This window comes from Neopelma chrysocephalum, unplaced genomic scaffold, assembly GCF_003984885.1.
Source record: "Neopelma chrysocephalum unplaced genomic scaffold, ASM398488v2 Primary Assembly neopelma1_84, whole genome shotgun sequence".
Lineage (NCBI taxonomy): Eukaryota > Metazoa > Chordata > Aves > Passeriformes > Pipridae > Neopelma > Neopelma chrysocephalum.
In genome coordinates, this window is record NW_020897746.1 from 9,761,679 (window position 1) to 9,775,183 (window position 13,505).

Below are 13,505 nucleotides of genomic sequence, written 5' to 3' on the forward strand. Positions count from 1 at the left end.
ACAGCTGGAATCGGGACGGAATGTGTTGGGCTTTTACAAAACATCTTTCCAATGGATCTGCATTCAAAACAGGGAGGTGAGGAAATCAGATAAGCCAGGAAATCCAAATGAGCTGGGAGGGTGTATGGCCACACAATAACTCAACCAGTTAAATTAATTTGACTGTCCTGGAATTTCAACAGCTTGAGAACTGTGCATCTAATTTGCAGAGCTGACCCAAACAAGAGCTGTCTGGTTGTTGCTTAACAAAAGTCTGTGGCTCTGCTGCAGCTGCTGATTTTCTCATTTTCAAGGAATGAGCTCATTTGGGAGAGTGTTTTCCAGCATCACTTCCCATTGGGCAACAAGTGGGAAATGGGGAAGGCTCCTCATGACTGCAAAAAGCCCTTCTGAGATGCACTTCACTAAAAAAATAGCACGTTTCTGACCATGCCCACAGTGTGCTGGCAGCACCCAGCCCTGAGGAGCCCTGGCATGACTGCACATCAGCCACAGAAAAGGCTTTTCAACATAAAAATAACACCTGCTCCAAGTGTTTCTTGGGGTTTCCCATCCTGGGCACTGGGAATGGCTCTGCTGCTGGACCCCAGCCCAAGGCAAGCCCTCAGGGCTTCACTGAAAAGCAGCAGGAGAACACACAAAGTACCATTAATTAAATCCCCAAGCAGATGCTCCACAGGATTTCTGAGAAGGGGACTTGGGACCATCCTTCATATCTGGCAGGAGGAGTGGAAGGGCTGGGAATGGAGCCAGACCCTTCCAGGAGGACATGCCAAGCTGTGCATTGCAGGAAAAAGGAACAGCGAGAGCTCCGGGAAACCCTTATCAAAGAGAAATTCTGCATGTTCAATCAGGGACTTTCTGAAGGTCTCTTAAAGGCAGCATTATAAGGGAATGAATTAATTTTACAGCTTTAAAAAAAAAAAAAATACATGGCACACTGCCCCTACACACCATTAAAGACAAACAAGTATGAAATTCTGGGAACTGTCACCAAAAGGAGATTTGATTTCTGTGGGGTTATTTTCCTCTCCAGTGATGGGTCTGGAGAGCACAAACCTCTTTCAGTTTGCTACACCCTTCACTGACCCACAGGGCTGGAGGTGACCTCCTCCTCCTCCTCTTCCTCCTCCTCCTCCTCTTCCTCAGCAGGGTCACTCCGGGGAGCCAGCAGTCCCAGAGGACATCCAAGGAGCAGACAGTGTCCTCCATCCCTGCTGACCACATTTCCTTGTCCCACCTTCAGCCAAACCTCCCTGTTACCCCAGAGCCAGCACCCACCCACCCACCCACCCACCCAAGCGAGCTCACCCGGGGCACAGCTCCAACCAGAAAAAGGAACTATTTTTTATTCAGTGGGGTTAATTTTCTGGTGGCTGGAGGTGATTCATCCCTGCAGATGCAGGACATGCTGTGCCAGGAGCACACAGCTGCCGGGGGGGCACTTCTAGCCCTGAGTTGGGCTGAATCAATCCGGCTGCAAAGCGGGATACAACCGCGGGAGGTCGAATCCCAAGTGTTGCAATCCTGAAAAATTCCCCAAATTCAGCTAAAAATATGCAGCCTGACCCTCTCAGCCGCACCAAGGGCTGGGGGCCCCCCACGCTCTGCCTGAGCCCACTCACCTGAAGCCCAAGAACAGCCAAAGCTTTTGAAAACAACCCCTTTGTTTCTGGCAAAACACACCCAAGGACAGAAAGCCAAGCATTTAACAATCCAATCCATCTTTATTTCGGAAGTACTTTCTGCAGGGAAAGGAAAATCCTCACCTTTACAAGTAAAGCCAAGTGGTAAAAGAAAGGCAAGTGTATAAAACAAACTGCACGTGGTTCAACACCAGGAGGAGCATCACAAACGTGGCACCTTTAAGGCCCAACACCTTCTGCTTCTGCTACCATAGTTCTGGATGTTGACTATGCAATAGACTTCACTCACTATACAGAGATATTTTTAAATAAGGACTTTTCTCGGGAGTGTAAACAAAAATCAAAACACATTAAATTCTCCATAGAAAAATACAACCTTGTAACAACACCACGAAGTAAACACGTTTTCCAAGCTTTGGATATATCAGCTACTATCTCACAACAACCCTGCAAGGTAACTAAAACCATCACACCTGGGAATGGTGACCCAAACGGGGTGGATTTGCCCCAAATCCAGCTGCCTTGGCTCCACTTTATCTCCTACAGCACACGCTGTGTGTGTTGCACACCCGGGACTCGGCATGTCACTGATAACAGCTGAACAAAGGGACTCAAAATCACAGCAGCAAAGCTCTTGTGTTTCCAGGGGATTCTCTGGTTTAATTTTGCACGTGTTTCCCCCTATCCTGGCAATTACAGACATTGTGTGACATTTTGGAACACTTCTGACACAACACACCACGATGACAGTGATTTTGGGGGTGGCATCTTACCCCCCACTGACACACGATGTCACCACGCCAAAAAGATCCCACCAAAATGCACAGTTACTTAAATGAGCCAAAATCTTTGTCCATGTAGCTGCACAAACACAGTGCCACCATCCCCTGGGTTCCTCCAGGATAAACAACAGCACCAAACCAAGCTCATCTGGCTGCTGAAAACCCAAGTTTTCATATGATCCATTTGAAAAGTTAGATAATATGGAACTATCCGAAACAGGATGCTGTCACCCAGACAGTACAGAACTATTTTACAGGCTATTAACTCTAAGATAAAGAAAAAAAATGAAAAGAAGACACCAAGGCTCACAGGTCACACTGGGCTTCCATAAGTTCATGTGACAAGAACGTGCTGTGCACTGAAGGACTGATGTGACACTTGGCTGACACACCACTCACAAAGTAAGAAATGTGGGACTTGGAGAAGACACACTGAACTTGCACCTACCTACATGGGAAAGTACCACCAGACAAAATCCTGGGAACCACCTTTGCTCCAAATAAAGGAAAATGCTCAGGCTGGGAGCAATGGGCTGGAGGGCCCAGGGGCTAAATAAACAAAACATCCAAATTTGGGGCATTTTCTTCTCTGACAGGGAAGATTCACCCCTAGAAGGTTCCACTGGAGCTGCAGTTCAGAGGTTGGTGCTTTAATGCCACCCTTTACCTCTGTTTCACTTCCAGGGCTCACCAAAACAGGCAGAACCACAGGCTGTGGTTGCCTGGGGAAGAAACTGCATGTCCAAGCTTTCTGCAGTGCTTGGGCTCCTTTTTAACCACAAAACCAAAGCTGCACGTTCATATGCAATGCACGGGCACAAAAGAGGAAGCAAAGTGGTACATAAAGAGTTCACATCTCCCTACAGTGGACTAAGAAACTAATCAAAACAGGTTTTGGCTCAACACAATGATAAACCATTATCAGACACGTTACACACATTATTGCCTGATAATTACAAACAGCTGGGACAACTCCACCTTAACCCAGTTTTTTGAGTTTTCACAAGAAAAACAAAAGATCTTTTCTAACTTTACTGTGAAGAGACATAAATGATATGACTTATGAAGCCAACGTCTCGATATAAACACATCTCTGTACCTGTTCATTGCAAAGCACAACAAACTGGGAGCAACCTTTAGTTTCACCTTATAAAACTAAAAAAAAAAAAAAAAAGATGATATCTTTGTGTAGAAAAACCAAAAAAATATTTTCAGAATACATCTGTCATCTCTTAAGCTGAAGGATCACCTGTTCTACTCCTCTCAGTGCCTCTGTGCAAACCAAAAGGCACCATTCCTGCGGGTGAGGCTGTGAATTGGGATCAGTTGAGTTTGGTTTTCACAAAGGTGAGTGACAAATTGCCAGGCCAGGATGAAGCAAGTGTCTCTGTGCTGCTGACTGCTGTCCCAACAGAGATGGATTAGGAAACACTGGTACGTGTACTCATGAATCCACTGGCAAGAAGAATGAAAACATCTCCAAAGGACTGAGTCTGAGAGCAGCTGGCAGGACACATGTTGTTACACCCAAGGAAAGAATCAGGCTGTTTTTAATGAGCACAAGGAATACTCACATCTCTGCAAATCCCGTGACTACACAGTTATGTCTTTGTACTTTCCCCAGGCAGGGGAAGGAACAGATCCCCTCTGTGCACCCCCTGCCACCCCCAGCGCATGCAGGACAAACACCAGTGCCACCCACAACGGCAGCAGCGCTCAGCCACAGCTGCCAACCTGCAGGAGAAACGAATGGAAGTGCCAACAAGTGCCATGTTATGCCTGTAAATGAACATTTTCATGCTGGTCGGACGCCAAGCCCAGCTCGCGGTGGAATTCAGGACCCTCTCTCACCCTGCAGTGATGCAGCTACTCTGGAGTGGGTTTTTTGGGAATTCAGGACCCTCTCTCACCCTACAGTGATGCAGCTACTCTGGAGTGGGTTTTTTGGGAATTCAGGACCCTCTCTGCAGTGATGCAGCTACTCTGGAGTGTGTTTTTTGGGTATTCAGGACCCTCTCTCACCCTACAGTGATGCAGCTACTCTGGAGTGTGTTTTTTGGGTATTCAGGACCCTCTCTCACCCTGCAGTGATGCAGCTACTCTGGAGTGTGTTTTTTGGGAATTCAGGACCCTCTCTCACCCTGCAGTGATGCAGCTACTCTGGAGTGTGTTTTTTGGGAATTCAGGACCCTCTCTGCAGTGATGCAGCTACTCTGGAGTGGTTTTCCCCCCCTCTGTCCTCAGCAGGTGCATCTTCAAAGCATAAGCAGGGAAGGATGAGCTGGTGGAGGGGCAGGACCTTGCAGGGCTGTGTCTGCAGGGCACCTCGTGGGACAGGCAGCAGTGCCCAGCTGAGGGCACAGGGCACAGCAGGACCCTGTGAACCAGCCCCACAGGGAAGGATGCTCCAGTGGCACCTGGCTTTGCTCAGGTGCAGGGTCTCCTTTAAGACAGCCCAACCTCTGGCACCCACCAGGCATGGGAGGGCTGAGGGAAGGCAGGTGGGAGCTCCTGCACCAGCCACCAACACCAGGAGATGACCAGTGTCCTCTTGGCCAACAGAGACCAGGGAACAGCGAGGGGAGGAGGAATTCCAGGTCAGCTGGGGACGCTCACACCGCGACTGTGGCATTATTCCTAAGGCCAGGATGGTGGGACACGCTCAGGGCTTCCAAACACAGTTCTCCTTGTCCTTCCCAGCTCCGATGTTTCCCAGGCACGTGCCCCAGCGTGTGTGTGGAGGATCACTGCTGGCACCAACAGCAGCTTCTGAGCAGATCTGGACATGAGGAGCTCAGAAGATGACTCGGTCCTCCTGCGTCCTCTCCCACCACAACGTGCTGTTCAGGGTGCCAAAGCTGCTGTCCTCCTCCTCCTGCTCTTTAGCAAGCTCCACAAACACCTGGAACACATGGAGAGGACATGGATACCCCGTGCTCCTCGTAGGAACATTCTCAGTCACAAACACAACTCATGCTAAAAACCTCAGGAGCATTGAAAGCATCGCTTCATCTCCAAGTTTAGTGTTTTGGGGTTTTTTTCCTTGTTTGTATCCTCCCACCTCGTTTTTTAGAAGCACAGTGAAAAGGAAGTTGAACATTCTGAAGGACATTTATCATCAGCAATAATTAATCAAGAATAAGCAATAACAAGCCTCAGCTTCACCCCCCTTTCAGCCATGAACAGCAACGTCCGACCTCAGAATAAATCAGAGCAGCTTTCCCATTAATGCCACACATTTATTTTCCTCCAGTCACTGAAGTTGGCATCTTATTTTTAAAGGAGAAAATGGGAATAAAGAGGAGAGGGGGAACTGGCAATTCCTATTCACTTTGGAAAAAGGGGAACTCGGTTTCCCAAAAATGCCCAAATAGGCAAAGTGGCCCCAGTGGCTTGAAAGCCAGGCCTGGGGGATGAGCTGCCTGCACAGGGCCCTTCACCACAGAATCATGGAATGGTTTGGGTTGGAAGGGAACTTAAAGCTCATCCCATTCCACCCCCTGCCATGGGCAGGGACACCTTCCACTAGCCCAGGCTGCTCCAAGCCCCATCCAACCTGGCCTTGGACACTTCCAGGGATCCAGGGGCAGCCACAGCTTCTCTGGGCAACCTGTGCCAGGGCCTCCCCACCCTCACAGGGAAGAACTTCTTCCTAATATCCAATCTAACCCTTCCCTCTGTCTGACACCTTCACCTGGTAGAGTTTACTTCCACAAAATATCATTTAACATACCTGTTCCAGTGTTGCCTGAGAGAAGCTGTAGTCCTCGATGTTAAAGGTGTGTTTTACTGTGGAAAGAATTAATAAGAGCAGATTTAGGAGTATTTCAATATCTCACACAACTGGATTTTAAGCTGGTACAAGTGCTTACTCATGATTTCACAAGAAACAGAGTTGGGGACAACAATGATAAAAGAAAAGTAAATTAAATAAATGTGGAACAGAAATGGAGCAGCGACACTGCATGGCAAAAGTGTCACTTATAGGAGACAAAAGGATTTCTGTAGGTGATCTATGGCAAGTGCTTAATTACCTTCTTCCAGCTTGGAAAAAGAATGTGAAAGTGACTGTACATCTTCTTTAGGAATTTTATAGGCCAAAATAGAAGCAAAACTGGAACAAAGAGACAAAACTAATTTAGTTTCAAGCAAAATCATTCCAAGTAAAAATATTAATATCCAACTGAATGGATTTAAACCCATTCTCTGAGTGTTCCTCTGGGCATTTTGACTCATCATGACCATAAAGACAGGAGGAATGATGCAGTTCCAGCTGGTTTTTCACCTCAGAGATGCAGGTTCAAGTGCACTAGCTGAGATCCCCAGAGACTGTTCTATAACTTAGATGCTCTTCAACTTCGATTCAACCATTCCTATTCTGCTTACTCATGGAAGATTCACTGCCTGGAAGTCCCAAAGTTCTGAGGTTTTTTCCTTTGAAATGAGTTTAGAGGTCACAGCATCTCCTGGAACTTTGCACCAGGCAGCAGTTCCAGCAACTCAGATTCCAGGACAGGGACCTGCTCTGCCCCACACATCTGCTGATGAAAAGGGAACTCTCCCCCCTCCAGATCCCCCACATTTGAGGAACACTCCTTACATGATGCCTGCAGTGCACCTATTGCTCAGCAGTCACCCTCGGGTTCATACAGCAGAAGTTCAAAGAAAGCTGTTGGTGGAAAACCAACCAGCCCACCCTCAAACTCTGAGATGCCCCAGAGAACACTCAGGCATTTCTAGGTAAGGGCCAGTGACTCTGCTTTTTCCCAGTTCCCAGAGGCCCTGACCAAGGAGGAAGTTGTCAGGCAACAGCTATGCAGAAATTGAGTTTTGCTTCCCCCGTGCTGAACATCTGCTCGGGCTCCCGGCCCTGCCCTGGCAGCCTGGGCTCTGCTGGCTCCCAAAACCCTTCCTCTTTTTCCCTGTGTGTAAATATTTACATTCCCTACCCAGTGCCAAGCTGCTGCTGAGAAATCAGAGGCTTTTATTAACATCATTTTCTGCGTGTTTGTCAGTTCACCTTTCCTGGCGGTTGGCGTTGGGGAAGATGTGCAAAATCTGGCTCTGCAGATACTCCACCTGCTGCACATCTGCTGTTTCTTTTAGTTTCATCTCCAAGAAGTATCCTCTGCCAAACTTACTCTTCAGGTGTTGGACAGTACCTATACATCTGGCAGTTGCAGAGAGAAAATACCAGTTGTACACGTTAGACCACACTCAAGGAGCAGCTGAACTTCAAACAGACCCTTTTGGCAGTTTAAGATTAATTTTGTTCTGAATTTAAGGTACAAAAAAATTGTCTATCTGTATTTTCAAAGGAATATATTTTAGCTGATGGTTGTCCTGTCCCCCCTGCCCCAGAGGAGGCTCTGGTGGTACCTGAGCTGCCCAGACACCAGGATGGCCACACGGTCACACACAGCATCTGCCTCCTCCATGTAGTGGGTGGTCAGGATTGCTGCTCTCTCCTTGTTTTTGAAGGCTGCTCGAATTGCCCTCCTACAAAACACAGACAAGAAACATCCCTGAACAAAACAATCAGCAGGTAAGTCCTGGGTTAGTAGGAAAAGAAGACTGTGATGGTCCAACACAAACCCTCTATCTATGGACTGACACTACTCCCACAGCAACAATTAACACCTGAATTTTCCAAAGATGACTCAAATCTGTACTCCTTGTATTATTTTAAGGATTTCTTTCAGCTTTCAAGCTTTTAATCCCAAGGTGTTCTGGGGGAGGACACAGATACAGTGCACCTGGCACTGAGGTTGGGTTGATTCTCCCCCTCTTGTGAGACCCCACCCAGATCACTGAGCCCCAGATCTGGGGCTCCCAACACAGGAGGATGTGGAGCTGCTGGAGCAACTCAGGGGAGGCCGTGGAGATGCTCTGAGGGCTGGAGTACCTCTGGTAGGAAGACAGGCTGGGAGAGCTGGGGGTGTTCACCTGGAGAAAAGAAGGCTCCAGGGAGACCTTAAAGCACCTTCCAGTGCCTAAAGGGACTCCAAGAGAGCTGGAGAGGAACTTTGGACAAGGGCCTGGAGTGACAGGACAAAGGGGAATGTTTTTAAACTGCCAGAGGGCAGGTTAGAGCAGATATTAGAAGAAATTCTTCCCTGTGAGGGTGGGGAGGCCCTGGCACAGGTTGCCCAGAGAAGCTGTGGCTGCTCCATCCCTGGAAGTGTCCAAGGCCAGGTTGGACGGGGCTTGGAGCAACCTGGGCTAGTGGAAGGTGTCCCTGCCCAGGGCAGGGGGTGGAACTGGACAAGCTTTAAGGTCCCTTCCCACCCAAACTATTCTGTGACTCCCTGTCTATGGCTCTCCCTAGTGTTAACATGGATAATGCACACAAATTCAGGCACATTCTCAAGGAGAAAGCACCCTGTGGCCAGCCTGGCCCTGGGGGCACTCACCACATGTGCTGCTTGGCTTTGGGATCCATCCCGGTGGATGGTTCATCCAGCAGCGTGACCCGGGGGTTTCCCAGCATACTGAGGGCAAAGCACAGCTGGCAGGGAGGCAAAGGGGCAGGGTGAGGACAGGGTGGTGCTGCTGACCCCCAGCACAGGTGCTCAAACAGTCCCCATACCTTGCGTTTCAGCCCCACACCCAACTTCTTCGTCGTCTTCTGCAGGTGATCCTTCAAATCCAGGGCGCTCACGATGCTGCGGAGGGGGAAGGACCAGAGAAAGGTTGATGGTTCAGCTTCCCCCTCATCCCAGGGGGGATGCTGCAAACAGCCTTGTTTGAAAAACAGCAAACAGCCCCGTTTGAAAAGCTCAGTTACAAATATTTGTATAGAAAGTACAAAAAAAAGCAGAGCAATAAGCAGAATTGGAGGTGGGCCCTTCCGTACAAAAGCCACCTGCCCCATGTCCTGGAGGAGCCTGTGGTGACAACCCAGAAACAGCTCCAAGCCTGGGACTCCCTGCCCTTGCAGCTTCTCCAAAGGTCATTGTTAGCACTCCCTAGCTTTAAAAAAAAAATATATAAAAAAATTAGAAATGCCAACTGAATTCTGTGTGGCTGAACCTGTATCTCCTCACCTAAATATTCACACTTGCTGAGTTTGCTGGAAAGATCCAACTAAACTTAAATGAAAAAAAAAAAAATTGCACTGGGGGAGGAAGAAAAAAACACCATAAAAGGGCCAAAAAAACCTCCTGCAATAAACCTGAAAAAACCCTAAGAAAAATCCAGCTAAACCTCAAGGATTTCTAAAATGAACTACTCACCGTTTGACGACTTCCTTAACATCAGACTGACTCATTCCTTTGATAGCACCATAAATTTCAAAGTGCTCCTGCAGTGTAATATCTGGCCAGAGCGGGTTTGTCTGAGGACAGTACCCCACGAATTTCACGGAGTCTTCACTGCTCAGCCCCAAAGAATAATCTCCCATCAGAACCTGCGAGGAAAACGCACAGACCTCGCTCCAGAATGTTACAGGTTTCCAAACTGCCTTTGCATATTGCACTCAGGAATGCTTGAAATAACAATAATAAAATCTAAATAAGAGTTAATTTTTTACATAACTTGTAGCATGTAACATACTTGCCCACTGGTGGGTTCAATCTCTCCGACGAGCATATTAATTAATGTGCTTTTCCCAGCTCCGTTGGGTCCCAACAAACCCAGTATTTCTCCTAAAGAAAGGATGACACAAACCATTGCCCACAAGGTCAGACAAACACATCCAAGGGTTGTTTTTGTACATAAAACAGCTCAGCAGCAAGCCACTGAACTCCAACCTTTTTTTACGCAGAGAGAAACATGTTTTGTTGCCACTTTCTTTATTTTTCTCCCCAGAAGAAATTCCTTCCTTTCATCAAACTCCTTGTGCAAGCTGCTGACCAGGATTGCTGGCATCTAGTAGGGGAGAGGAAAGTGGCTGCAGATCCCAGCAGCTCTGGGAAACCTCCAAATGTGGGGTTTGGGCAGTGCCTGGGGGTGTGCAGGGCTTTACCTCCTCACTTTTGGGGCTGCTCAGGATCTCTTTGACTCGCAGCCTCTCTGCCCTCACATCTTCATCCTCATTCTCCTCATGTGGCACATCTGGGAACTTCCAGGTTCTGGCTTTTGTAAAGCATTTTCTGAAGGGGAAGAAAACAACACTGAGCTGAGGTTGGCTCAGGGCTTTGATGCTGAAAGCCATTTGTGTTTGCCAAGCCCAGGGGGGAACAGATTCCTGCAGCTCATCTGAGAGCAGGAGGAGCTGTCAGGGACTGTCACTGTGTCACCTTTGTGCTGGGCTATTTGTTGGGTTATGGCATCTCTAGTCATGCAGTGGGAATGGGTTAGTCCCCCTGTTTTTATATAGGGAACACACTCACAAAATTCCTGATTTTGCACTGAAATAACTTAAAAAGAAAAAAAAACCACCTATTTCTGCCCTTCCATGCCTGAATTTCACACAACTGAAGCGAGGAAAACGAATTTTTCAGACACCTGGGATGGAATATGATGAAAGTTATTGTATTCCTTTCACTGCATACTCCAGTTTCACCACCAGCAGCACCTTTAAAAGCAGTTTCTTTGCACTATTGCTTTAAAATAATAAAAAAAGGCTGTTTAAGAGACACACCTGAAAAAGGGATCCTCTCTGACCGTCCTCCCTCCATTCTTCAGCTCGAAGCACCTCAGCAGGAAGAGCCACACAACACACTGCAAATAGGGCTGGAGCAGACAAACACTGGTTACTGGGAACACTGCCAGCCTTCCAGGGCTGGTGACCCCAAAGGTGACCCCACCAGTGTGATGAGGGATGAGAAGCTCCAGCTCAGCACCACCACAGAAGTGCTGGTGTTTCCAAGAACGTTAAATACATCACTGAACGGGTCTGAGGACGTACAATCAAAGTCTGCTCAGATTTAAGGGCAATTATTTGGGGGGTTTGGAGAGAGAAGGGATTGCCCCTGCTCTGGAGCACTTGCTCCATCAGCACAGACTCCCATAATAATCAGAATTAATGCTGGCAGTGTTACTCAGGCCACTGAGGCAGCAGATGTTGAGCTTTACTGACTCTGCTCGTGCTGCAACAGGCTGCAGGAGCTGCAGGCTCAGCAGTGCTGAGCACCACATCAAATCTTGATTAACAGAGATGTGAACAGAAGGGGCTCCCAGCAGGAGCCAGCAATTCCCTAGGGCAAATAAGGCAGATAATGGAATTGCCATGCTCACAGCCAGAACTGCCACCAGCAGCCGGTCCCACGGGTCGTAGTATCCCCCACTCTTCCGTTTGCCTTTCCAGGAGACCTGAAAATTCAGGGAAAAACACACATAATCACCTACCAGAGGCTGTGTAATCTCCAGCAGCTATTTAAGTTATGATGCTCAAGCACTTTCTGAGTTCTGCTCTGATTGCACGAGTCTGACACCAATAAAACTCCATCCAAATCCTGGGGGCTGCTCCTGGTTTCAAGCCCCCAACTCCCAAAGCCCATCATGGGGTTTGCTCACTGAGAAACACATGGTTTTCCTTTGGATATCACGGAATCATGGAATGGCTGGGTTGGAAGGGACCTTAAAGATCATCTTATTCCAACCCCCTGCCATGGGCAGGGACACCTTCCACTAGCCCAGGTTGCTCCAAGCCCCATCCAACCTGGCCTTGGACACTTCCAGGGATCCAGGGGCAGCCACAGCTTCTTTGGGAAACCTGTGCCAGGGCCTCCCCACCCTCACAGGGAAGAATTTCTTCCTAATATCTAATCTAAATCTACTCTCTTCTAATTTAAAAATATCCTGTCACTACACACTTCTGTAAAAAGTCCCTCTCCATCTTTCTTGTAGGTTCCCTTCAGGTACTGGAAGGAAATTTAGTGGAAAACTTGCTGCTTTCCTCATTTTAAGACTGAAACACTTTGCTTAACAGGAAAAAGGTGGGTTTTTTCCCCCCCAGCAATTGCTATTCTTCACATGCTAAATGGCTACAGACGACACATTAAAGACACCCACCCAATCCCAACCAGCTACAAGTGCTCTGAAAAGGATCCCCTGTGCCCCCTTACCTTTATAAAACAAATCAGACAGCCAATAAGGGGATAAATAGGAATGAAGATGGAGAAGACGTAATGCAGGATGGTGGTTACCACGTAATAGTCCAGAAAAAAGGCCACTTCAGTGACAACTGTGCAGAGCAAGGCTGTCTGTACAAAAGAAAAGGAAAAAAAGTCCATTTTCATCCAGTTCAGACTCTCTAAGCGTAAGTTAACTAATTTGAGGCATATTTTTTAAAGCTTTTATCATTTAGGATGTGACAGGAAGACAGAGACGCTGGTAAATGTTTCACATTTCCTGTGCATTAAGGGCAGACAGTTAAATAAATTAACTGGGAAGCTGTTGTGGAGATCACCAATCTTCCCTGTTATCCCCACTCAAGGACAAGTTACTCACCACTGAAAATATAAATGACCAAAATTCTTTTGTGTTCTGGACTTTTCTAAAGGTGAAGGAGACCACGTAAGTGAAGAGCACAACTGAGGGGACGTAACCAATCAGGCAAAAAATCTGCAAACACAGGGAAGGTTTCTCAGGAATGGGAAGCAAGAATTTCTTGTTTAAGTATCAACTGGAATGACTTTGGTGTGATACATAACTCTGCATTCATCTTTGTCACTTAATTTGATTTATTTTGCTGCCTTGGTATGTATATTATTAGAGATACAAATGCAAGAGTGTGAGGAGAGGCAGGAACCTCCCTCCTTTAAACTCTTCCCCATTTTTTTATAACACAGGACCCCATAAATGCTGACCTCAAGATTTTGGCAAATGGTAAGAATTCTATCTTGGCATTTGTGTAGAAATTAAAACAAGGGGAGAGAACCAGCCCTGCAGCACACCAGGCACATCCCAAACCCGATTATCTCGGAGCTTCTGGGAAAGCAGCAAGGAAAAGCTGATTCCTCTCAATTACAGCCAATCTCACAGGGAAGCCCGCTCTGAATATCAAAGACTCGAAGTCTTGTGGTGTCTTCAATTGAATCACATGCTGCAGCTCACTGCAGAGATGGGCTGTGCTCAAAGTCACTGTGCCCTTGTCATTAGCAGCACGTTGATGCAAACAGGGCAATTATCA

The 13,505-nt window shown here is 47.5% G+C and overlaps 1 protein-coding gene across 3 annotated transcripts in view; it reads right to left on the bottom strand.

The window, feature by feature from the left end:
- Positions 1-4,546: 4,546 nt before the first annotated feature.
- Positions 4,547-13,505, bottom strand: part of ABCA5 (ATP binding cassette subfamily A member 5) — a 33,581-nt gene continuing 24,622 nt past the window's right edge. For all 3 annotated transcript variants that reach the window (XM_027691583.1, XM_027691581.1, XM_027691584.1), the window contains exons 26-40: positions 12,824-12,937; positions 12,439-12,576; positions 11,609-11,683; positions 11,013-11,104; positions 10,395-10,521; positions 10,180-10,297; positions 9,983-10,074; positions 9,664-9,836; positions 9,018-9,093; positions 8,842-8,936; positions 7,808-7,927; positions 7,449-7,598; positions 6,463-6,542; positions 6,162-6,217; positions 4,547-5,330 (exon numbers count right to left, since the gene is read on the bottom strand). In XM_027691583.1, the coding sequence (XP_027547384.1) occupies positions 5,223-5,330; positions 6,162-6,217; positions 6,463-6,542; positions 7,449-7,598; positions 7,808-7,927; positions 8,842-8,936; positions 9,018-9,093; positions 9,664-9,836; positions 9,983-10,074; positions 10,180-10,297; positions 10,395-10,521; positions 11,013-11,104; positions 11,609-11,683; positions 12,439-12,576; positions 12,824-12,937 (1,614 nt within the window). In that variant the 3' untranslated portion in view covers positions 4,547-5,222. The remainder of the gene's footprint in view (positions 5,331-6,161; positions 6,218-6,462; positions 6,543-7,448; positions 7,599-7,807; positions 7,928-8,841; positions 8,937-9,017; positions 9,094-9,663; positions 9,837-9,982; positions 10,075-10,179; positions 10,298-10,394; positions 10,522-11,012; positions 11,105-11,608; positions 11,684-12,438; positions 12,577-12,823; positions 12,938-13,505) is intronic.